The sequence below is a fragment of the Haliotis asinina genome, chromosome 5, assembly GCF_037392515.1.
Source record: "Haliotis asinina isolate JCU_RB_2024 chromosome 5, JCU_Hal_asi_v2, whole genome shotgun sequence".
Classification (NCBI taxonomy): Eukaryota; Metazoa; Mollusca; class Gastropoda; order Lepetellida; family Haliotidae; genus Haliotis; species Haliotis asinina.
Window position 1 is genome coordinate 69,898,950 of NC_090284.1, and position 26,680 is coordinate 69,925,629.

Genomic DNA, 26,680 nt, shown 5'->3' on the forward strand with positions numbered 1-26,680 from the left:
TCAAAGCGATCACTGATAATACACTCATGGCAAGAGTGAGTGAGTTAGGTGTAAACAACGATTTGTCAAGTATTCCAGCTGTACAACTTGTGCCAGCTAAATACTGAAGGAAACCCAAAGTGATGCAAGTCCCAGATCCCACTTTTATGAAACTCATAAACATAGGTATGGTGTTAATGAAGCTCAGAACACAAACGAGGAACTGCTACACCTGAGACATGTATGGAACTCATGAAACCTACAAGAACATCAATACCACATTAGTAAGCTGGGTTTTACAACACTTTGAACTATATTTCTCTTATATCATGTCATCTGAATACAAATAGACAATATGCAGTGATGTGATACAGTGATGCTGGTGCTATATACTTTACACTAAGCTGAAACCTCAGGTTTGGTGGTGACAAATGAATCATAAATTACGGCACAAATCAAGATCTCTAGTACACCTACTTTGTTTTCTGATGGAATCATAGCTCCCAATAATCCCATTATCCTCTCCTGGGAGTGGATGGCAAAAGCTTCCTCCTGGCGACTCTCCAGAGACCTGGGTTCTTCCTGTAGCAGCCTCTTACTGCCATCTGTCAAAGAAAAAACATGATGCGGTGAGAGACAAAACATAACACTGTGAAAGGCAGAACAGCAATAGTAGACTTTTGCAATGTATAAGTTTGTTATAATTGTACGTGTAGTTAACAGTACAGTTTAACCTGATGTGGCTAGAGGTTAAACACTGTCTTGCATATAACATTAATACGGTCATATAGGAAGAAGCTTGCATGCCATACCATCGGCATCATCCGGCACCTTCTCCAGACAGGAAGTGATGAGAGTGATGCACTGGTTTTGTTGCTGGGCAGCAAGCTTCACATAGTCAGGGTCTATGACTTGACTGTTGCTATTATAGATGACGTCCCCAAGCCCCATCGTCAGAGCAGAGAACAGTAGCCACACATGCTGGTGGATGTAAGCCTGTATGAGTGAGTCCGTGGCTTGGGAGGTTTTCACTGGACACAGAAATACGCATCATCAGGAACAACGCAACAAGAATGTACAGTCAGTGTTGGAGAGAGAGAGAAATATAGACTAGTTTTATGCCAGTTTTAGCAATATTCCAGCAATATCACGACAGGGGAGACCAGATATGAACTTCATATCATATGAACTCTACCTCTGTGGGAAATCAAACCCAGGTCTTAAGCATTGTGAATAAATGCTTTAACTGCTATGCTATCCCATACTGAGTATTCATGATCACAGAATGCAGATACATCTAATAACAGAGAAAGAACACCACTGTGCTGGGAATGTAAGCTCAGAATGAATACGCCAGAATTCTGCAATACCTTTACTTGTGGAAGATGGAAATACACCAGATGCTACAACTGACTAGGGTAGGTCTAGATAAGGAGAAAGAAGCTGACTTACACTTGACGAGAGGTATCATTGTAATATCATGGGTTTCTAGATGTCTGAAAACAAAACAGATGAGGTAATATGTAAGTTTGTTGTAATTAACTTCAACAAAAAGCAACAAATATTGATAAACTGACCCCCAACAACTGAAATCATTGAGAGATCAAGTTTATATAAACCAGGCGTTATGTACTAGCGTACTCAAGTATTGATAAGAATAATCAGATATGCCATTCTATCCTTACAGACCTGAAGAAGTTGAATTTGTCAATATTTCAGTTAATCCCTGGTTTGATTTAAGATACTAATACAGATCACCTAGATATTACAAGATAAAAACAGCAAGTGTATCACTGACGCTGAATGACAGGGCATGAAATATTCCCTCACTTTAGAATTAACCAACAATGACGGGACTCACCCTGAGGGAAACTTGGCCTTCTTGTGGCAGCCAAGGCACAGGTCGAAATCATCACACGCGTTACAATGCACCCTGGTCCCCACAATAAATGCTTGGCACTTGTTACACTTGTATCTGTAGAGAGAAAGCACCTATCTCTCACTCAGAATATACGCATAACACACACACACACATACACACAACAATCGTGGCATGCCTAACATGTGTGCAATCTTGCAGAACCATACTGACACATCAATTTATACATATTAAAAATAAGGAGTTTGAATGTCAAATCAAGTTCAGATTTGACAAACAACCAAAACTGTTGTTACTTGGAAGCCATATATCAATACAACTTCACTTTTAGTAAAAATGATCACATGACTGTAACTGGTGATGTAATCTTTTCCAAAACACACCAAATGACAAAGAAGACTTTGCGATTGTGTGAGAAAAGATGAAAGGAAATAGGATGGATTTTGTCAATGGTTAATAACTGAAAACTGTCCATGGTTACACTTGTGCTAGTTTCAATGTTACAGAAATGTAGTTCAGATGTTAAACTTAACAGAACTGGTGGCCTGACTACTCACACTAGATGTACAATATCATGCTCGTCCTTGTGTTCTCCGTGGGGCTTCACACCTCCTGAAACAGATCATCAAGAATATACAAGTGTAACACTGATGAGGGCAATAAGTTGGTCTACTGGCAATGGCTGGAATCAGATGGGTTTTCTGTCGTTCTGTGTGGAGAACGGCACCATGGAAATGTGGCCACATTAACCACCACAGTGTCCTAGCAACACAAGCAAGAGATATTGAGTATTTATTCTTGCCATGGACCCTGAACAGAAAAAAAAAACGTGAGGGACTTTTGATTGATTCTACATCACTCTATCAAGATGAACAGGGAGTTAATCTACCAAGTGCAGAGACAAGCATTCAGGTTTGAAAGGTCTCTCCTGCCTGGAATCCTACACTGATCTTATTTAAATCTAAATATTTTAGATATTTAAATACTTATCTTACCATAGATCTATAGCATATTACCTCAAGCTTCCCTTAGTAGGAGATCTGACAGTTGAATTGCTATTCATTCTTGAATGGCTACCTTGTAATCGATGACTGTCATGATAAGAAGTATCTGGATCTCCCCAAGAACTCCACAAGAACTTCACTTTTACTACAAGGGTTGTCTGATCGAGACATGTTTGGGTTGATAGATTTATTTTTCAGAACTAATAATGTTTGACCATACTACGCTTTTGCACTAATTCCTTTCAGGGTTTTTGTATGTGTATTTTTCAATCTTTGTGTCCATTTTAGCAATTATTTTCGTTATTGTACACTTGTCAGCTACCTATTTTCGTTGTTGCCTCCATAATTTGTTACCGGATCAGTTTCAATAGTTAGTGAACTGTTTCTATGGATAGTTATGTTTGCTGTATCTAAGCTTTGTGTTACTTAGTGCTGTATTTAGGGTAAATTTTGCTGTTCCTTTTCGAAGAGGCAGCTATTTCACTTGTCTATTGCAAACATGCTGCTGCACGGGTGAGTGGAGCAGTCCATTACGTGGCAGGGGTATTTTTCTTCTACCCTTATTATCACATTGTGATTTCAGTTTATTACAGTTGTTGATGCATGACACGTCACTTTTGTGAAGTTTGCGAAGGGCTGAAGTCCGGCAAGGACCCACACCCGTATTGTCCGGACTGTGCTACTGTATCCTGCACCCTCCTACAGCACTGTGCAGCATGTTCGGGACTATCTATTCATGAGTTCAAGGCGTTCTTGGCGGTAGTGAGGATAAGGAAGACACAAAAATTACGGAAAATGTCACAGTCTCCTGCATCCTCTTTTGGGGCGAGAGTATCTCTGAGTTGTACGCCGGAGATACAGACAGCGCGGGAGATACCTGGAGCGGCGTTGGATACATCTGCTCGGGTGGAGCCGTCACTGAGTCAGAATCATACGATGCTTCTGATGTCTGACGTCAACGCCCGTGCAGATGCCGATGCCGATGCCGATGCCTACCACCCAGCCGGGATGTTGGGTGAATTTGTCGAGACCTGGCGCTTTGGCGCACCCGGAGGTGCTATGGATATTTAGAGCACTACTTATACCTGCTCCATCGGTGACGCCAGGCGCATCTCAAGAACAGGCGGCACCTCTGACCAGGGCTCCTCTGCTGATCCTGGTCATTACCGGTGTCGGTGCCTGTGGGCGCATCCCAAGCTACTGTTACATCAAGCTTAGAGAAGTCGGCACCAGAGTTGGGCGCTCTAGCGTTTGGAGCACCACGGAGCGCCATGACGGTTACCAGTGGTAGAAGGAGAACAGGACGATCCAGAAGTCCCCGGAGTAGTTCGTCCAGTGTTTGTCGGTGCCGCCGCTTGCTGTATAGGTCACCGGATCGCAAGGGCAGATCCTTCCACCACAGACGAAGGCATTGGCGTTCGGGGTCCTGGTCAGCGTCACCTCGTGTCAGACAGTCTACACACAGGATGCACGCACCGGAGCGCAAGTCGACCATTTCATGGAATACTGATGAAGAACAATACTTCTCCCCAGACTATGAGGAGGACCCTGGTCGTGTGGAGGAGGAAGAGGGATTGTACCTGCCATTGTCTGCTATATACGATTGGATAGCTGATAGGCTCCCAGAGTGCCCCTCCCTGACGTCAAGAGTAGACAGCACCAGGGCTATCAGGATGGAACCCCAGCTGATGATCCCACTGCATCCCATGGTGGCTGACGCCATATCTTCACTGATGACTTTGCTAAGCTATTTGAATGCTACGATCGAAGAAGCAGGACTACAAGGTGCATAGTCTCAACTTTGCGGATTCCGGGCTGGTATTGGACGAAACCATCAAAAGGCTATCTCCCTCCACCACATACAAGGTTCAGGACTCCAGATTACAGGCCATTGACATGGAGTTGCAGTGCATCCTAAAACCTGTCTCAGCGCTAGCATCAGCTACTTAAGCATGTGCACTTGATGGAGCCTAACGAGTCCTGATTGGAACATCTATCATCGCTATTCCTATGGCAAGGCAAAGTGCCACATGACCTATTAGCACATGTGAGGACAGCGTTAGCGATGACAACAGTAGGAGATCTGACAGCTGAATTGCTTTTCAATCTTGAATGGCTACCTCGCAATCGATGACTGATATGATACGGAAGTATCTTGATCTCCCCACTGCACATCCTCAAGAATTTCACTTTTACTTCCTGGTGTGAAGAGTCTGTAGTGGGGAGGAGCATCCATCATTGGGAGGGACTAACCGCCCTATGTAAGGTAAGCATTCAAATATCTAAAATATTTAGATTTTAACAAATTTTTTACTCACCTTACCTCACTATAGCATATGGATACAACAGATGGTGGTGTGGGACCCCAGAGGACCGTCAGCTTCTAAAGATCCCACATATGCCTCGGGGCAGCAGGACCACTACTGATTCACTGTACAGTCTGACACAACATTCTCCCATGAAGGTCCACTGGAACCAGAATCAGAGTAGTAGGTCACGTACTAACCACCAGAGGGGTATGGTATCTTATCTCATGATACAAGACCCACAAAGACTAAGGTAAGCAACAACATACCTTAATGGGTGGAGGGACGTGTGCTTTGCTGTGCAACTACCAATGGTCCGAAAGACTGTAGCCCCTCCATATCTTCCACCGCCAAGTCCCACAAATAATGGCTGGCAAATACTGTAGAGGACCGCCAGAAGCATCCAGCCATAATGTCAGGAACTGTGCAGTTCCTGTGCAGGGCCATAGTCGAGGCTAACGCTCGAATCTCGTGCGGGTTGTTAGATGATGGGTGTTTAAGATTCTGTACGTCGAAAGCCGCCAGGATGGTCTGCCTTAACCATAAGGCTACTGTGTTCCTGGTGACTTCCCCTTTAGTAGTCGTGGAAAAAGGCAGGAACAACCACTTCCTAGTTCCCTGACGAGGAGAAGACTTCTTGATATATAATCTGAGTGCCCGAACCGGACAGAGTAACTGCTCTTCCCAATCCTCTGGTCCGATGATGACAGTAAGAGGAGGGATGGTGAATGACATGTCTGGTTCACCTGGTAGCTGGATCTGTGCCAGGAAATCCCAGAGAAGGCCCAAGTGAACAGCTCCATGTCTAGTCACATCCAGCGTGTGAATTTCACTTACTCTCGCTGGTGTAGCCAGCGCCAACAGATACACCGTCTTTCTTGTTAGGTTGTCAAACAATGCCCTGTTCAGCGGCTCGTAGGGGCAACCTCTCAAGTGCTGTAGCAAAACGTTCAGGTCCCACACTGGCGGCTGAAACTTAACCGCTTGGTCCTCCAGCTTGAACGCCTTCAACATACGAGGCTTGGCTGAAAAGTTCTAAGCCTCACTGTGAAAAAACGTTACAAAGTCCACGTTTGTAATTTATTTTTCTACATAGTCCCTTTCCAAGTTCACACACTTTTGCCAGCGATGCTGCAAGGCCCGAATCCCGGTCAGGAAGAAATCTTCTTCAGCTACCCTAAAAAAATCAGTCACAGCAGAAATGACGTCATCATTACTTGCAAAATGGCGACCGGCGAGTTCCTTTTTCATTTTGGGGAACAGGTGGAAGTCAGAAGGAGCCAAATCAGGTGAAAAAGGAGGATGGTCAATGAGTTCAAAGCCACAATCGCGGATTGTTGACATGGCCACCACCGATTTGTGAACAGGCGCATTGTCTTGGTGGAAGAGGACACCTTTAGCGATCATCCCTCGTCGTTTGGCTTTGATTGCTTCTCGCAACTGGTTCAGTAGATCAGCATAGTATCTGCCGTTGATAGTTTGACCTTTTTCAAGATAATCAATGAGCAGAATACTCCTGGAATCCCAAAAGACTGATGCCATCACCTTTCCAGCTGAAGGAACAGACTTGGCTTTCTTCGGAGCTGGTGAATCAGGATGCTTCCACTGTTTTGACTGTAGTTTTGTTTCTGGTTGAAAGTGATGTATCCAGGTCTCATCCATGGTTACAAATCGTGCCACAAAATCATCGGGATCTGCTTCAAAACGACGCAAATTGTCAAGGGACGTCTGGAACCTGACACGTTTCTGTTCTGCTGTCAAGAGCTTTGGCACCCATCTTGCAGAAACTTTCGTCATTCCTAATTCGTTGGTGATAATATGCTCAACCCTCTCATGAGAGATGCCCACTACACTAGCAATATGTCGAGTAGTCAATCGTCGATCATCCATCAACATATCGGGCACTCGCGTGATGTTTTCTGGAGTGGTTGCTGCTGAAGGCCTTCCTGAGCGTGGGTCATCATCAAGGCTTTGTCTGCCACGCTTAAATTCTGCAGCCCCCTTCTTTACTGTGGAAAATGAAGGAGCATCATCCCCTAGAGTGGAGACCATGTCAGCATGTATCTGTGTTGGGGACATCCCTTTCTTTTGCAAGTACTTGATGACAGCCCTGTATTCAGTTTTGTCCATTTCTGATGATTTCAGAGGGTAGGTTTACCAAAAGAGCTGTAGTTGAGATAAAACTATTAGTACGTTTGTAGTTCTTGTGTCTATGATTCACTAAATGATTGTCCTCATTGGTGGCAAACACCTGTCTCTACCCGGTGGGGAAAAACCACTCAGGCTGAGAACTTTTCAGCCAACCCTCGGGCACCCGTGATCTCGTAGCGACTAGTTTGGGGATCTTCGAGACCTTCCCATTTCCTCTGACAGTTATCACTGAATATAATGCTGACAGGTAAATCCCAATAGTACTGCCTGTGAGCTTCCTTGAGCACCACAAAAAACATAAAAACTGTGCAAGGAACTGGGGTGATGCTAGCAGCGGGTCCTGCGACTTCTGGGCACAGACCTTTTCAAATGTGGCCCACTTGTCATCATAGAGTGATCGGGTGGAGCTCTGTGCGCCCAGGCAATGATCTTCACGACCTGCGATGAGTACCCCTTGGCCCTCAAAGTCCATTGCAAATGGTCCAGGCGCATAGATGAAACCTTGCCGGGTCTGGGTGTAGTGTCCGACTGTGGGGATGGCGCAGCAACCAGGGGGTGACCAAAAGCAGACAGATCCTCACCGTGACTTTGAGTTTCACCACTACCGCTGGTACTAGTAGCGTTGACCCCCCCAAGCTGCCAGGTCTGGTATCGGAGACACGTACACTGGAAACTGAGCATTTAACTTCGTGGCAAATAGGTCTGTCAATGGGCACCCGTGATCCTGAAAGATAAGCCGAAATATGTCCGGGTGAAGCATCGGTCAGGGATGGTTTCCCTGGTCGAGGGACAGCATCAGCTAGGACATTTCTGCAACCTGGTATATGAGGAGCTAGAATCACTGCTTCCAGCTCCAGGCTGTTGATGTGCCATCCTGCTTCTACGTCGGACCAGAGCCCTGAGGTTGTCTGATCATTTAGGTGCGCACCCAAACCCTGGAGTGACGCGTCGATGAATAGTCCAAGGCCCTGCACAAACTTGGTCAAACAAACTCCATCGCAGATGTTTTTTGTCTCAATTGTCCACCAGCGCAGGTCTTGGTGCAGATGTACTGGAAGCAACAACTGCGTCGTAACATCGTCTGCCTGTATGTATGGGAGGAGGTATATCTGTAATGGTCTGTGCACGTTTAGTCTTGCACCGACGTCAGTAGGCCCAACAGAGACTGCCACTCCCTGAAACGTAATGGCTCCAGCAGTTCCCTCGCTACAAACAATCTTCTCACACCTGTCGAGAGGGATCCGAACACAGTCGAACTGTGTTTGGAACAATCCCCCGATAAACACCAATTCCTGCATGGGAAGTAACTGCAATTTCTCCAAGTCTAGCTGTCTGCATAGCAACTAAGGTTCTCACTGGTTGAGCAAGCAATCGTTTATGTATGGGTCGAACACAATCTGCCTGAGGTACAATCCCTCCTCTTCCACATGAGCGGGGTCCTCCTCGTAGTCGAGGGAGAAGTATTGTTCTTCTTCCGAGTTCCAGGAAACGCCCAGCTTGCGCTCCGGCGCCTGCTTCCTGTGCATCAAATGCCTGGCACGAGGAGGCGACGCTGACCAGGACCGCAAACACCGACTTCTCCTTCTACGGTGGAGTGATCTGCCCCAACGTGACATCTTCCTAAGTCTCTGAATCTTCCTCTTCCTGACCACAGCCAAAACGTCTTAAACTCAGCACTTGATAACACAAGCTGCACAGCGCTGCTGAAAGGTGCACGTAACCTTAGCACAGTCCAGACAAAAATAGTGAGGGTCCTTCCCAGACTTGAGGCCTTTGCAAACCACACAGAAGTGACGTATCCTGCACAACTACTGCAATAAACCAAAATGCAAATGTGATAATAAGGAAAAAGGAAAAAACACCCCTTACCATGTAATGGACTGCTCCACACACACATGCAACAGCATGCTCGCAATAGACAAGTGAAATCGCTGTCACTCTCGATAGGGACAGCAAAATTTACACTAGATACAGTGCTGAGTGACAAAATATAGAGCACAAAGCTTAAATACAGCGGAAACTATACACAGAAAACAATCCGCTCAATAAATAAGAAAACCGATCCGTTAAAATTTACGGAGACAATATCGAAAACAGGAGACACACCACCGTGTCTCGTACGAGGCAGCCAACAAGTGTACAATAATGAAATTATACATTATAATTGACACAAAGATTGAAAAATATTACATACCACAACACCGAGAACCTGTAAAGGAATCAGTGCAAAGCGTAGAAAGTCAAATTTTATTAGCAAAGTTAGCCACCCAACACGTCTACACAAGACGACGCTCAGTGGGTAGATCAAGATACTTCTGTATCCTGACAGTTGTCGATTGCGAGATAGCCATTCAAATTGAATAGCAATTCAACTCTGTCAGATCTCCTACTAAGTGAAGCTTGATGTAATATGCTATAGACCTATGGTAAGGTAGGTAAAATATTTACACCATCTGGAAAATGGGATTTATCGACATAAACCACTCTGAAGCTAAGCGAACCAAATATGTCTGTTATTACACAATCTTTTACTGGCATGTTGTAAACTGACCAAGTTACTGGGTGAGGACTCAGTGTCTTATCACATTGCTCCCTGTCATCGACTGACCTGAGTAGCAGGTGGTGCAGAGGTCCATGTCCACACATTGCAGACATCGGTACCGTCTGCCTGGGAGGGTAGCACCACAACCATCACAGGAGATCTCCACGTCCAACAGATCACAGAATCGAGCCACAAACATCTGGATTGCCTACACAAAACAAAATGAGAGCCATGTTTCTTCAAGCTATAGTTCTTGTGTCTAATGTGCAGGTAAGTATCAAAATGGTACAAATGAAAGAAGTAGCAACACTGTCGAAAACATATTATCAAGGAAGTAGAGGACACACTCTCTTTTCCATAAGATGTCTCAGTAACTGAGAATTTCCATTATCGAAGCATGATCAGAGTGGAGATAACAACAATCAGGAATATTTCAGACGTCACAAGGAAAACAATAACAAATTATTAACATGAAATGTTTATCAGACTTAATCGTTCCAAGATTCTTACTTTCTTCTCCTCCTTTGATGCATCCTCTTTGCGCCTGTACCAGTTTGAGAAGCCCCGACTGCTCTCCTCGAACCAGCGCATGTACTGGTCATACTCCCTCAGTTCTTCCTCCTCTTCTTGCTTCCCAATCAGACGGTCACGCATCTTCACCGTCTCTGTCAACACAACATGGCAGACATCAACAAATGATCCCTGCATCATAAGTGGAGAGGCTTTCCTTCATGTCAGTAACTGTTTAATAGTAGTTAAGCTGAAATATTACTCTCATTCTTATGTGCATGAACAGGAATTCTTGTCTTCTCTAGCAAACACACCATCACTATCACTGTCTTAGAATCACTGTTTTTAGTCTCTGAATTGTATGACAAATTTGTAAAACTGCTACATATTTCCAAACTCCTATGAGAGTTCATGTATCGGTCTGCATGTAGCACTATGTACCCACCTTTGGCAATACTGATGAACAGTTCTGGAAGCTTGATGTCGGCCACAAATGACAGGTCATAAGGCTGAAAGATGCAAACAGAATAGATATTTTTCACCGACAAACTGTACTCAATTATAAACATGTGTCATCTTATCTTCTCACAAACACTGTGTATTGCATGCTGGTGACTCAACCATCAAGAGTACTAGAATCTGTACTTTACTGAGAAAGTGGAAAACTTCAAAATATAACACATTACATAAGGCCACTTTCAAGAGGCAGTGTGTATTAAAACTTACCTGCCACTGAGTGTCCAACAGATGTACAAGACAGGCCTGGACAAAGTCATAGGCTGGAACAACTTTCCTGAAATAATACAAATTCACTGTGAACTCTTGTCAATCAAAGCATAATAGGACACTAATTTTCTCAACCAAGACCCAGTCAAACACCATTCTCGATGTACATCCGCAACACTCTAGCTACAACAGCTCTGTCTATTCCCCAAGTCCACAATCACTGGTGTTTTGTGTGAGCAATAGCAAAAGCTGCTACATTTTTGGCTAAAGCATGAAAGTTTCTTTCAGCGGAAGTTTCATTATTTCCCAATTTGACTGCATGAAACAGGTTAGTAGGTACATACTCATTGACTTCATGATGATGGAACCTCTGGAAGCCTTCCACGAGGCGTCGCACTAGGGTGTAGTAGGACTTCCGCACCTTGGCCTCCTGCTCCAGACCACACCCGTCCAGGCCATCTGCATAGTGCTTGGCGAACTTGTCCTGGTAACTGAACAACTCCTGCAGGAACAGCACTATAGGTATCTGTGAAGGACACACACACTACCGTATATTACCGTAGATAAGCCAACTCTGTAGATAAACCAAACCCGTAACTTAACCCTGAAAATCAATGTCAAAATGCTATCTCTCATACATAAGCCGAGCTACAGCGATGGATCACAGCCAAGTCACACCACCGGACAACTGGCAGTTGGATAATAACAGGTACCGGTAAGTATGTTTGGGAATGATAAAAGTTATTCTGCAGTTGCAGTGTATGTACCCAGTAAGTATATTTGGTGAGAATACTTACTAATAAAGATGATACTGACCATTATTCTAGTAATTCGAGTTTGTTTTCTCTTCATAAGCACAACTATGACTCTTTGAACATATCAACAAGGGGCAGCCATTTTGGGGAATCTGTGCATACAGAAATATTATCCCATGAAAAAACATACCCACAGTAAATAAAAACTGAAGTCATTTTTCAATCTAAACGTTATATTCTTGCTTCTTATTGTTGTCATCAGACAGTCCCAAAGACAGGGATGCGTGCACAGCTTCGTGTCAATCAACAAATTCAGTTTACTTCAAGATACAAACTTAATACTAACCAGTGGAAGATACTGCAGCTGTAATATTTTTATGGCCATATTACACTAGTACAGTACCGTTAGACATATGAGGTCATAATGGTTCCAGTTATGACGTCACAATTCTAATACTTCTGTCACAATGGTATTAGACCTTGTGTGACTAATGGAAACAACACTGTAGGCAAATTAAGTTGGAGGGTAATACACAGAATACTTAACTCGCTTCTGTGAAACACCATTCTTATAAAATTCGTGAAAGATTTAGTACCAAACTCACTTTAAATGGTATTACACAGAAGGTTGTATATTATCCTCTATGTACCACATGATGCAGATTTTGCACTAAGGAAAGAACCAGCATATGTGTTTGTTTTAACTCATTAAGCCCTGGAGCCACTCCACTGCCCAACACCTGGCACCCCTCGCTGACTGCCTGATTGCTGCGACGAGGCTAATTAGTGCTAATCATGCCTGATTTCCCTGACAGGTCTCGGATATGACAGGAAACTGTCTAGTCTCACAAACAAGTACTGATTATTTAATTGTGTCGTAAAGATGGAAAAGAGGCCGATGTGAATACATATATTACAGCATTTCATGTAATTTATTGTCCCTTATACCCCTTTGCCAGTGTGTGCTGTATTTTTATCAACACCTACGCGGTCTTTGTACGTACGAGATGAACAAATATACAAATTCCTCCTGTCTCTCTCATCGTATTGACTGAATTATAATATATTATTTATATTAGAGTTGAAAAAGAGGGGGGAACTTGCATTATAATCGTCTACATTTTTTGCCAATACATTGCTCGTGCTTACTGACTATTTCAAGGAAAGTATCAAGAGGTGTGTAAGAACATGGAGCATATAGAAATTTATAGTTTGTCACTTTGTTCATCTTAACTTACCGCTGTAAACATACATCACCATTCATACACATACATACTGCATGATACATTTATCATTACTCGATGCTAAAACAAAGCTTCCCGTCATGTGATGGGATAAAACATCACGAATGTAACGCATCATATCTCACTTACTCATTATATTGGCTGATACTTTGACCAATCGTATCGTGAAAACCTGTCACATAGGAAGGGCAAGGCGTGGCCTAAATTTCTGAAGGGCACGTTTGGTCACTCAGATTGGATACATTGATTTTTTATTGTATTGTTGACCAGTGGATATGTTGTGTTTTGGTTGTATATTCGAACTATCATGTAACAATTTGTGTATTGTCTGATATCGTATCGCTATCAAGGTTCACCAGACTGCACCCATGTGTGCATATACAGTACAGAGAATGAAGCATACGTAGCACCATCAAGTGGGTTGTCCGACAAAATAACAACACGTTTATTTTACGCTTGTCCCGGGGCAGTCCGTTCAATAAGGGAGTAGGGCTACTGTTGTTTCAAGACCAGTAGTAGCGCTAAATAATCTTATTACTGTAGTCTGAATGATGATATGCAAGGGTATCAATACCATGACTAATATGCTATCCTGCTTTTACTGATGATGGATCAACGGAATTAGTTGCTACATGTGATAATTACAGAGAGGTGTCAAGAAACTTTCAATAGCACATAAAGTAAGGGATTATGTAAGTGTGCCTTTCTTCACACATGTTTGGAATCTTTGTATGTAAGACATACTTAAACCAAATGATGTTCGAAATATCTATGTCAATGGCAGTAAAGACGAATTTACGCACATGCATAATAATCTATGAAAGAAGCATTTTCGCTGATACATTGCTAGTGTATACTGAATATTTTAAAGAAAGTACTAATAAGCTAGTCTTACATATAACAGATTCATAGTTTGTCGCTTTGGTTAATCTAGATTTAACGCAGAAAATATACGTTATCGCACGAACATACATGCATACATATTGTATACTGCTATTCCTTGCACATACGTAAAACAAAGGGTCATGGGATGGGCGTCATCAAAGTTCCCGAATAGGTCGGTTTGTATCTTAACTATTCAATATACTCCCTGATTTGTTATCTATGACCAATCGTATCATGAGATACCGTTCACATTGGAAATGACAGGTGATTGGGCGTGGGCTAAATTTCTGAAGAGCACGTTCGGTCACTAGACAGCTTGGATACAGATTGACTATTGGTTAAATCGTTGACCAATCGATATGCTAGATTTCGGTCTTATCAACTCTAGCTATCATGAAAAGTTTGTGTATCGTGAACATACATAATCGTAAGGATGCCTGAAATGTACATGTAGAACTAACAAGCACTTTGACGAGTTTATTTTTCTTTGAAGCGCTCAAAGCGCCACAACCCGATTATTTTTACCCCGGATAACCCAATCCAACCATTGAGTAGAGATAGTATTTCTTTGCATATAGTTTGTGCGCACACTACTTGTACATCAAACATAATGGCTTGCTGAACATTTCAATATAATCGGCACATTCTTACGAATAAATATCATAATTCAAGTACATGTATTATAGAATTAAAAAAAGTAACACGATACTGATTTATTGTGATGTATACACTTGAAGTTGAATTTCCCCAAATATTTATGAAGATGGGCATACTTATATTTGTTTTGAAAGCAAACGAGGTTCAGAAGATTGACAATGGGCGTGACTCCACAAAACAGGTTGTCCAATGATGTAACAGCGCATTAGTTTGTTTTACACTTGTCACGGGACAAAAGTTTACCTGGACATGCATTCGGCCAGAGGCTGTTATTTTGAGGTTGAAAGAGGTGTTCACATATCTCATTTAGTGTTGTCTGATTGAATGATTATACGCATCAATTCCCTAACTGATATACTATCCTCCATTTATTGACGATGGATCTGATACACGTGATCATTACACTGGATAAGATAATTACAGAGATCAAATACAAACGTTTCTTACACAATGTTTATGTAAATTACATTGAAAAATCATGTTTCAAATAAGCATGAAACATCTTGAACAAAATACCCCATTTACCTTTGTATGGTTTATGTGTACTATATATGTATATTATGAGTAGATGCAAGAGTTATCACTTCATATTCGATTATTGTATCATTGTCAACTTTAAAAATCAATAGTTGCAAATGAATTAGGTCTAAATTAGTAACTTGGTTTATTTCAAATCTACACGAACATGAGTGTAATACAGTATTGCTATTTATGTCTATGATTCATTATATGAACTATTACAACGAATGAATGATTTAATTTAGAGGAAGGTTTTGTAACCTTGTCACCGTTAATTCAATCAATGTGCAAACAGAGTATCTTAGTATTCACTCCCAGTGACGAGTAACAAACACGTACCTCCTGTAACAACATCTCATAATCCCTTTTCTCGCAGACATGTGTTCATTTGCCTGTATAAGCCCCCGACATTGCAAGCAATTGTTATCAAAACACATTAATAGTTCTTCTGATTAACACAGAAAGTAACCTCTCTCGTAAGAAAGGCTAATCTTTGATCATTACTGCTAAACTGACTGAAATTATAGGTACAGTACGAATTTAAAATGTAAAACCCCCAATACGCGGCTCTCGCTGAATGAGAGGTGCTTTTCATAACCCCCAATATGCGGCTCTCGCTGAATAAGAGGTGCTTTTTATTACCCCCAATATGCGGCTCTCGCTGTGAGAAGCTAATTAATTTGCCGCATATATGCGGCTCTCGGCCTTAATGAGTTAAATAACACTCACAAGTGATCTTAAGAAAAAAAACAAAATTTCATTAAAACTGATAGGCCTCATACAATGTGTTCCAACATCAGAATTTTGGTTTAAGCACTGCCTGCAATCAGACACCCACTGACGCTGATATTTCTTTCTGTTTTCTCTGTGAAGCAGTACCTGGAAGGGATCACTACCAGACATGATCCTCACGAACTCAGCAGAGAACATGTACACATCACTGACAGCCATGGCGTACTGGGATCTCTCCTGTAGCATCTGATGCACCCTGGGAACATGGAGGGAACCAAGAGTTGATCTTGTAGTCAATAAAGGGAGAACAGTGGTTTAGTGGAAACAAATGGGGAAAGACTGGTTTAATGGAGACTAAAGAGGAAACAGTGGTTTAACAGCCACTAATCCGGAAAGACTGGTTTAATGGCCTCCAAAGAAAAGGCACAGGTTTAATGGCATATTTAGAGAAAGCACTGATTCTGAAGTCAGTAAAGTGAGAACAGTGGATTAACAGTCACTAATGGGAGAACAGTGGTTTTATATACACAAAGGAAAACTGTTAACTGGAGCATTAAGTCAGAGCACTGGTTTAAGGAAAGTGAAATACCAAGTATTTCAGCAGTCAACGGAGCCTTAAAAAATTATCATTCTAACAATAGACTTAGCAAGGAACCTATTACAAGAGACAAAGGGGTGAGAATTCATTATTCTCAGTACACGAGGGTAAAATCTAAAATGATTTTTTATATGTTTATCTGCCGAAACTGATGATCAATCTGACCTTTCTGTTGTCCATGCTGGGTCTTGTACAAACTCCATCACAAGGCGGAATGACGGATACTTGTCAGACAGGTCGGGCTGAAAGTAATACACTTCCAATATACACAGTCAATCACATAAACATATAGACCAGATGATGCCTGTAATTGTCGTGAAACATAATCATAAGAACTGATGCAATCTTCACACTGTCCTCTTCACTGGAAAAATCATGTGAAATTTTCTTCAACAATGAGATGGCTACTTTGATTCAAAACAAGTACAATTACTATACAATATCTGTTCTAGAAAAAAGTATGCTACAACCCACATAATTTGCAGATCCATACACGGCTCTTCAGACAAATATGATTAACCTTCTGGCATATTAGGTCTCTAAAGGAACATTTTGCCAATTGTCACAATCACATACAAACATCAACACTGACTAAAATCACACCTTCAGCATGTTTCTATCAGACTTCTTATTGCCCAGTTTTCTTAACAAGTGCTTGTTGGCTTTACTTCTCATCTGAAACAAACAAGCAGAGTTGTCCAGTTGCCATATGGGACAGAAAACTGTCAATTATTATTACGACTTAACTAAACACTAAAGTTTTGAGGAAATCATAATCATATGGGTATTTATTTTTTCTAGAACATTTAAATATTTCAAGCATTAAAAATGCACTCACCTCTTGCCTGAGTTGGACTTTGGTTAAACCAGCAAATTTCAGCAGATATAAAGCCTTTTCTTTACATATATACACTGAAATGATGCAATATGCTCAGGTTGAGAGAGAGACCTAAGTATAACTGTTATAGTATTTAAATTTATACAAACCTGTAGAGGTTATGAATTCTTTGAAGAATGTCCTCCTTGGGGTACATATAAGCATTTTTATGTCCATTAAAAATCCCTACGACAGTTGTAACTATTTTGATAATAAAATATTTACAAAACAAAAAACTCGTTTTTGTCTTGTGGGACCACCTTTACAGGGCCCCCCAGGCCCCCTACAGCCAAGAGCAGGTAACTCTGGCCGTCTACCTCGCACCTCACTTTTCATGCTGAACGTATCAGACAGAATGAGGGGAGGCGGGTGGCCGTACCCCAAGGAGGACATTCTTCAAAGAATTCATAACCTCTACAGGTTTGTATAATTCTTTTTCAGAAGAAGTCCTCCTTGGGGTACATATAAGCATTAAACAGACTCCCGAAGAGAAGCAATTGGGAGTGGTATTCTGTCTGACAGCAACAGTCCATTCGATCGAGGTGCAAATCTACAATCACACGGAAATAGAAAAGGCACCGACCTGGTCACCTGACCGCTGATGTCAATCAAGGCGGGGGCGTGACAAAGCTGAGGACCCGCTTGTCAAAGCTTACATGCCCATTGGCTAGAATTTGGGAAATCCCAAATGAGAAACCCCGCCCACCCAAATCAAAGTTTGGAGACCTGGACGTACGGGACACTCGCCAAACTGAACCTTGTCCATACCGCACTAGCAAGCTAAGCAGGGAAATGGAAAGGAAAGTTAGGCACCCAGCCAAAGAGGGCGGGACTAAGAAACCATCACCAAATATCACCGCCGATAAAATGGGAATAGATAGTTACCCAACACCGAGTGCAAACAGATATAGTTATCAAACAAAGCTTAATCAGCTTGAGCAGAACTATTCTGTCTACTGCAGGGAACTGACTGACCGAACCGAGCACACTCTCGTGAGTGTCTGTTCAGTTGGTAATGACGGTTCTGACGTGGCCACTGCTCTCACTGAGTGAGCTGACAACCCCTTTTTGGGGAGATAAGCCTTTATGTATATAGACCTTGCAGCCTGCCGATACAATCCATCGGGATGCCGTCTGTGTATCAGTCAGATAGCCAGCCATTCCGCCACCACAACAGCAAAATAGCTGTTTCTCCGTACGGAGCAAGGCTATTCTCTTAAAATAACTTTAAGAGGTTTCATAACGTCTAATACACGAACCTTACGGTATGTATTATCAGACGACGCAGGCAGCATGCACCCAGTTAGATCGATAGTCGTGGTCATTCGAAGCGAATGATCGAATTTTTTGGGGCGGTATGAATCCGGTAAGCGAATGCTAACCCGATCCTTATGGAACATAGTAAGATCCGGGTCTGAAAACATGACGTGTAAGTCGCTAACACGTCTACCAGACGTAACCGCCACTAAAAAGTCGTTTTCCAACTTAACAGTTGTAACGACGGGTTGGCCAAGTCATAAACGAGAGGAGTGGGTAACCATTCCAATACTCGAGACAAATTTCACGACCGGACGCAGTCTGTCCACGCCTGCAAGAAAACGCTGTACCCGGGGGTTTTGTCCCGACAAGGCACCCTCAACGGGTATGTGGAAGGCTGAAATAGCCAGGGAGTAGCCTCGAATCGTAGAAGCGGCTAAGCCAGATTCTAAACGAGACGGTAAGAACTCCAATACTTCAACTACAGTCGAAGAAAAGGGATCGAGAATCCCTCTATTTCCACACCAGCGCGCATAACAGGCTCATCTATCCTCACACTGTACATTCGTGGAATCCGTCCACGAAGCCAGAATTGTGTCTGCAACTGATGCAGGAATTCCGCTCTTTTGGAGACGATTCCGGACAGTGGCCAGGCCACCCACTGAATCCTGGGGATTGGGGTGAGGCTGGCCGTCCTGGGATAGTAGGTTCGGTCGCCGCGGTTATAGTACCGGCGGCTACACTAGCGACCTGAGTATTACCGGAAACCAGCGTTGAGACGGCCACAGAGGTGCGAGAAGCACTAGTAGCCGCGCTGGTTGGGTGGCAAGCTGAGACAGAACTTTGGAAATCAGGGGAATTGGCGTAAACGCCGACACCACCCTGTCCGTCCAGTCCCGCTGGAAGGCGTCGGCGGCAATCGCTCTCGGATCAGGAATCCGCGAACAAAAACCCCAGAATCTAGTTCGTCACTCCAGAGGCAAACAGATCCACCTAGAACGACCCAGACAACTGGGAGATAATCCCGAATATCTCCCGATCGAGCAACCACTCGTGGGGAGCCAGAACACGTCGTGAGAGCGCATCTGCACGCACGTTGTCGACCCCTGGGAGATACACAGGCATAACCCGTATGCTGAACTGATCGCACCATAGTAGAAAACTGCCACGCCTCCTGAAGAAGCGATGGAGACACAGTGCCGCCCTGCTTCAGAATGTAGGACATCGCCGTCTGGTTGTCCATCTCTAGACAAACCACTCGGCTTCGAACCTGATCCACGAAGCGTTCGAACACCAACGTCACAGCTTTCAACTCTAACACATTGATGTGCAAGGTCGCCTCTTGGTCGGACAATAGTCCCGACATCGCGAGGTCGCCCAGGACGCATCCGCCCCAACCCTGTGAGGGAGGCATCCGTCTGAACTGTGAGCGACGGTACCGGGGTCATCAGAGGTAAACCTTTGAATAGATTCCCGGTATCTGTCCACCACCGCAAGTGACGTATCAACCACTGGGGAATAGCCAGATTCTTCTCGTAGCTCTCCGAGTGGGACCACTGTTGTGCTAACGCCTGCTGAATGGAACACATTCTCCGACGTGCACGCCAGACTATGTCCACCGTCGCCGCCATGTTGCCTAACAACTGAAGCCACGTCCGTGCTGAGACAATATGGGACTGAAGGAACCTTAACACTATGCCCTGTACCTTGAAAATGCGCTCTTGGGACAGAGAAACCACCCCTCGGGTTGTCTCGAACCTCGCCCCTAAGAAAACCAGATCCTGCCTTGGCACCAATTGATTTTTAAGATAGATAACCCAACCTAGTCTGGTGAGAATATCCATCACCTGCTGTGTGGATTCTCGACTTAGGTGTTGGGAGAGCGCTCTGAGGATCCAGTCGTCCAGGTACGGGAAACAAAAGTTGCCCTCCGCCCTGGCGACCTGAACTGGTACTAGCATGAGTTTGGTGAACACCCTTGGCGCCGTGGAGATGCCGAAGGGGAGCACACGAAACTGATAACAAACCCCGTCGAAGGAAAACCGAAGGTATTTCCTGAACTCGGGATGCATCAGTACATGGAGGTATGCGTCTTTGAGGTCGATTGACGTAAGCCAATCCCCTGCCTCTACAGACGAGATCACTAACCTCAGTGTCTCCATCTTGAAAGACGGCACCTCTATCAAGTTGTTCAAACCCTTGAGATTTAGAATGGGTCTGAACCCTCCGTTCTTTTTGGTTACCAGGAAATAAGTGGAGTAAAACCCCATAGTCTCCTGTCCTGATGGAACCATCTCTATAGTTGCCTTGTCCAGTAAAGACTGAATTTCGGCACGGAGGATTGCCACCTTTTCCGGCGACTTCGGCACCGGAGTGCAGCGAATCCCGGCAAAAGGAGTAAGCTCTCGCTTCCACTGTGGCGTGTGGCCATCCCTGAGTAATAACGGGAGGCGACCACCCACAGGAATTTCGGGTAGAAGGCAAAGTGTCCCGGCCGACGGCAGAGATTGCCGCTTGCAACGGGACAACTGAGGGCTCCGGAGGTACTCCCTTTACCCCTGCCCTTGCTCTTCCGTGCCTGTAGTGGAGCAGTCCACTTCGGCGCATCCTTAGACTGAGTCGCAGGATAGCTTGAGCTGAGGACCGAAGGCCGCGAGCGAGAGGTGGAGGGTTGTTCAAGAAAAGACTTAAGAGTCCTTGAATTGACTAACGGCCTCCGCAGCCTCACTAACTCCCGTCAAAGCCCCCGGGAACAGGGTCAAGCCCAGTCGGAAAGGCAGAGACAGCAGTGCCTGCTGTGTAGCCGGTGAATACCTGGCGACAGCCATAACCTACGAAGGCCAATCACAGCATACATCATCTGACTCGTGAACGCATTGAGTCGCGCGTCAAATGTGAATGCACCTCCGTAAGTTGCCGCTCTAACGTGGACGAGGAAAAATCCTCGTCCCCGTCCTCCTGCGACACCACCTGCCTCTGCAAGACAGAGAGGTAGGCTGAGTGCACCGCAACCTTAAGTTGCTGCATGGCGTTCCGAAATTGCTCCTCAAAGGAGCGGAAACCGAGCACAACACCTGGTTCGATGAGGTACAAAGCGGCAAGCGGCGACCCTGACAAGCCGACGCCTGGCAGTGGCCAGACGACCCCCCCAAGCACGATCGAGGCGTACATCAAGTAGCCGGTCAAGCTCCGGGAGATCGAACCGCGAACGGCTACCCTACAGGAGCAGATTAATTACCTCACTGTGGAGTGAAGGTAAAATAGGCAATTGAGCCTCAGCCACCCTACACGGAGCAAACGCTTCCCCAAGAAGACGAAACTCCGCGGGATCGGGGGCGTCTGCAGGGACGACCACCTGCGGCACAGCCCCTTGATCTCGGCTACCCTGCACGGAGTAAACACTTCCCAGGAAGACGAAACTCCGTGGAATCGGGTCAGTGCTACCGCGATCCATTCGCGTACCTGCCCCGGGGACGAACGGAGCGAAAAGCTCCGAATCGGCCTCCGTCGGTTCGCCGAAAAAAGAAGGCGTCGAGACCTCGTGAGATCGACCGCCGAAGTAGGGACCCCGATGCACTGAGTGGAACCAATGCAGGCGGCAAAGCCGGTGCTCGAACCGCCAGTTTGGTTGCCGGTAACCCCGACGCACAAGGGACCCGTCAACAAGGACAACAGACCCAGAAGAGCCGAGTTGTCGGAGTCGGCCTACCTCTGGTTCACTGAAAAACCAGGGTGCCGAGACCCCGTGGTGTCGACTGCCGAAGCAGGAACACCCGATGCACTGAGCGGAACCGAGGCAGGCAGCAAAGCCGGTGCTCGAGAACCACCAGTTAGGTTGCCGGTAACCCCGACGCACAAGGGACCCGTCAACAAGGACAACAGACCCAGAAGAGCCGAGATGTCCGAGTCGGCCTACCCCTGGCTCATTGAAGAACCAGGGTGTCGAGACCCTGTGGGGTCGGCTGCCGAAGCAGGGACACCCGATGCACTGAGCGGAACCGAGGCAGGCGGCAAAGCCGGTGCTCGAGAACCACCAGTTAGGTTGCCGGTGACCAACGGTACGAGACCCGATGGACCGGCGCCGGCAAGCGGAATTGCACCCGAGCCGGTGCTCGGTGCAAAACCCCTAGAGCCAGCTGGGAAAACGACACCAGAGCCGTAGCTTGGATCTGAGATTCCCACAGGGACAGCACCCGTGCCTGAGCCTAGACCCAAGACTTGGGTGCACCCCGAAACTGTAACAATCAGAACCAACTAATGGTAACTGATGTACAGAAAACATACGCAATTGAACACACAATATGCAAAATATAAACGCACGGGCGATAATAAATTGCCAAAATACATTAACCCAGCTAAACAAGAAAGTATAAGCGGATAAATGCAATAACAAGTGTACACACACAAGTGCGTAATGCAATGAAAAAGACGAAAAGTCTTAAAAACCAACATCCCCATTTTGACTGAAACAAGAACAAATGGGTTAAGACATCTTAGCATGTAAAACATACTAATAAGAAACACGTAGGAATAAGTGAGACGCAAGCGAAACACTTCCCGCACTAAAAAGAAGCCATAAAGACCGCCATCTTGCCTGCCACATGACAGGAAGATAGGACCCGACCGGCAAAGTTACAACAATATATGAATGAAAATTTCAGCCAAGAAATTCCAACTAACGCCCGTGCGAAAGAAAAGGAACCATACATACAGTAGCTGACTCTTTCTCACTCATAATTCCGTAGGCAGATAGCACAAAAACTATCTAAATGGACCACACACGTCTTTCTAGTCGAACGACAGCATGAAAAGTGAGGTGCGAGGTAGACGGCCAGAGTTACCTGCTCTTGGCTGTAGGGGCCCTGTAAAGGTGGTCCCACAAGACAAAAATGAGTTTTTTGTTTTGTAAATATTTTATTATCAAAATAGTTACAACTGTCGTAGGGATTTTTAATGGACATAAAAATGCTTATATGTACCCCAAGGAGAGCTTCTTCTGAAAAAGAATCAAAAATGTTTTACTTTCAATGTATGATTATTTAAACATTTAACTGGGACAGGTATTTATGTTCACTGATGGGGCGGCCCCAGTGGTGAAAGTGTTCACTTGCCACTCTCAATTCCCCACATCAGTACAAATCATGAAGCCCATTTATGCAGTTGCTAGCTGTGATATTGCTAGCATGTGGCAAAAAAAACATTATAAAACATATCTCACTCGCTTCTTTTCAATAGTACATTTTCTACACTAGATGATCAATCCATTTTGAACTCTCACCTGGGTTTTCATCTTGGGGTAAATTACTTTTCTTTGCGGATGCACTTTGCCTTTGACTTGCCTGCAAAACAGTAACATAAAAAGAGATTTCCTTGATTACTGATCATGTCTTGATATGAATAAAAAGGATTCAACAACAAAAGGAGTTTAGCTACAACAAAATACCAGTTTCTCAAAACTAGGGGTGGTAGATTTCAACCCATGAAAGCAATTAATATCTATAATGAATAAGTGTGCATCAAATTCCATCTTACCAGCATCATTCTTACAGACTCAGCTGCTACATACGCCTGGCCGATACCATCATGTATGCTGCCCTTAGTGTGACCTGAAACAGAGGAAGAATACAGGTTTCACATCATCCATCCAGGTGTTCAGTCAACTGGTTGGACAGTCCTTAATTTAAACATTGATTCAATCACTTTTCAATATATAAGAACAGTTCTTAACTGCTGATCTGAATTTGTTTGGATGCCTAGATTCTACTAAAACTAAAACACAGAAATCATGGAAGTTTCTCCTGTACACTTGAGCCAACAGAACCATGACTGACCATGAGGGCTCATCAAGGTGAGACGACATACAACATTGTGACATCAACTTGTCTGGGGCAATAACTATTATCAACAACATTGAAATTTGCAGGAACAATTATTGCTACAAATAAATTGATTTGCTGAATGTGTGCAAGCTTCTCACAATATCTGTCTACTTCATCCCTGAGTTGCTGGGTGTGCCACAGCAGGGCAGCGAAGATGGCAGTGACAGCAGTATCCACCTCCTCTCCCCCTACTGACGTCACACGCACCTTGAGATCTCGACATCTGAAATAAACACAGCTCTGTCACCACCTACATACTTCACAGTACTATCCTCACACACATGACAGTACTATCCTCACACACATCACAGTGCTATCCCCACACATATCACAGTGCTATCCTCAAACACATCACAGTACTATCCCCACTTTCACACCTCACACATAATACAGTACTATCCTGACTAACATTACAGGACTATTCCCACACACATCACATTTTTATCCTCACACATCACAGTACTATCCTCACACACATCACAGTACTATACTCACATACATCACAGTACTATACTCACGCTGAACACATGACCTGTAGGTAGACTGCTAAAGTCACTAAAATTCTGACTTCATATTGTACATGTCAAACCAAGTATTAAAGGACACTGAGCCTTTTCTGAAGACATCAATAGTTTGGCAGCATACTTTAGTCTATCTAGAAGAGAAGTCTATGAAACTCAACTACACCTCAGAATCTTCAGCTGCACAAAACTGTTTTTACTTGACACAGGCAGCTGTTGTTATCTCACAGATAGAATACGAACATAGAGACACTCTCTGCCACACTAAAAGCAACAGGATTACAATACTTACTTTTGAAGAAATGTTTTTGCAAGTTCTGATTGGCCAGAGATCATCTCCCACAGAAACGAAAGAACTGTAGTAGCCTCATCTGTAGCCTGGAAATATCACCATTCATGCATTCATTCATTCTAAGCACCTGTTCTTTACTGATTATCTGAATGCAACAGGTTCAGCTCTATAATGAACACTTGGTTAAAAGATGGTGGTGATGGTAAAACAGGTAAAAACTGATACCAATCTGAACATTAAGAAGCATTTTTATATGCATTTTGTGTTGTATTTTCAATTAGAAGCAGTATAACTTTGCATTTAGAACTGTTCCTCAAGTCAGGACATGATGTAAAAGGGTACTCACCACCCGACCAGAGAGAGACCTCTGTAGTTTGCCAACCATGTAGCCTCCACGAAACAAGGATGTCCACAGCTCACTCTGAAGGACATCCTGCTCTGCGCTCTCCTCCACACCAGTTACACTGTCCTTGGGGAGGACTGAAACATACGCACACAGTGACTGTAAAACCATCAGTCCATGCTACACACACAATACACCTCCACATCAGTTACACTGTACTTGGGGATTACTGAAACATACACACACAGTGCCTGTACAACCATCAGTCCATGCTACACACACAAGACGCCTACACACCTTTCAGCTAGCCCACCCCTCACCACCTTAGACAAGACACCTGCACATCTTCAAGCTACCCCACCCTTTATCACCTATCTTGTTTGCCACAGACAGGAGACCTCCTAACCCTTCAGCCCATCAACTATCATCCACTATACGGTCCCTGGAACGACAGTACCAACGACAGCATATCTGTAAACCTAATGTTTGTGCTCATGTTAACAAGCAAAATAGTTTCCAAATTTTGCGAGCCAGTTGGGTTTGCTATGTCTGAAAGTGACTAGTCCATAAAATAACTCACTAGCCAGAAATATGAACATAGAAATGAAGCAAAAGATTATATTTACAAAATAACCCCATAAAAGTTTACTATCCAGTGACTGTGGAGACTTGATGGCCTGACTGGACAAGCCTGTCAGGGGCTATTTCAACATAGATATCAACACAGTGCTTTCATTATTGACAGAAATGACACAGGACAACACATGATTTAAAGTTTCTGAAGGAACAGGTGTCACATCTATCATACATAGTGTATAGCCTTCCATTTCACTGCCCATATCTTACTTGGATTTGAACTGAGAGTAGCACCACACAGCCTGCCGAAGAACTTGGACAGACCCAGCTGTAGATCGTAGGGCCAGGAGAGAGGTATGTCAGGAGTTCCTTTTGCAGTCACCTGCAAGTAGACAGTAGAACTGAACTCGACACTTGTCTGTAGTAAACATGTGACAGATTTTGTTGA

The 26,680-nt window shown here is 44.2% G+C and overlaps 1 protein-coding gene across 3 annotated transcripts in view; it reads right to left on the reverse strand.

The window, feature by feature from the left end:
- The window catches only part of LOC137285154 (zinc finger ZZ-type and EF-hand domain-containing protein 1-like), a 93,325-nt gene that overhangs the window by 21,377 nt on the left and 45,268 nt on the right, over positions 1–26,680 (reverse strand). For all 3 annotated transcript variants that reach the window (XM_067817377.1, XM_067817376.1, XM_067817378.1), the window contains exons 38-57: positions 26,503–26,614; positions 25,660–25,793; positions 25,314–25,399; positions 24,599–24,723; positions 24,154–24,227; positions 23,900–23,960; positions 17,326–17,399; positions 17,091–17,162; positions 16,653–16,729; positions 16,037–16,145; positions 11,442–11,623; positions 11,098–11,164; positions 10,817–10,880; positions 10,372–10,526; positions 9,928–10,069; positions 2,416–2,470; positions 1,841–1,954; positions 1,432–1,475; positions 792–1,010; positions 457–584 (exon numbers count right to left, since the gene is read on the reverse strand). In XM_067817377.1, the coding sequence (XP_067673478.1) occupies positions 457–584; positions 792–1,010; positions 1,432–1,475; positions 1,841–1,954; positions 2,416–2,470; positions 9,928–10,069; positions 10,372–10,526; positions 10,817–10,880; positions 11,098–11,164; positions 11,442–11,623; positions 16,037–16,145; positions 16,653–16,729; positions 17,091–17,162; positions 17,326–17,399; positions 23,900–23,960; positions 24,154–24,227; positions 24,599–24,723; positions 25,314–25,399; positions 25,660–25,793; positions 26,503–26,614 (2,094 nt within the window). The remainder of the gene's footprint in view (positions 1–456; positions 585–791; positions 1,011–1,431; positions 1,476–1,840; positions 1,955–2,415; positions 2,471–9,927; positions 10,070–10,371; positions 10,527–10,816; positions 10,881–11,097; positions 11,165–11,441; positions 11,624–16,036; positions 16,146–16,652; positions 16,730–17,090; positions 17,163–17,325; positions 17,400–23,899; positions 23,961–24,153; positions 24,228–24,598; positions 24,724–25,313; positions 25,400–25,659; positions 25,794–26,502; positions 26,615–26,680) is intronic.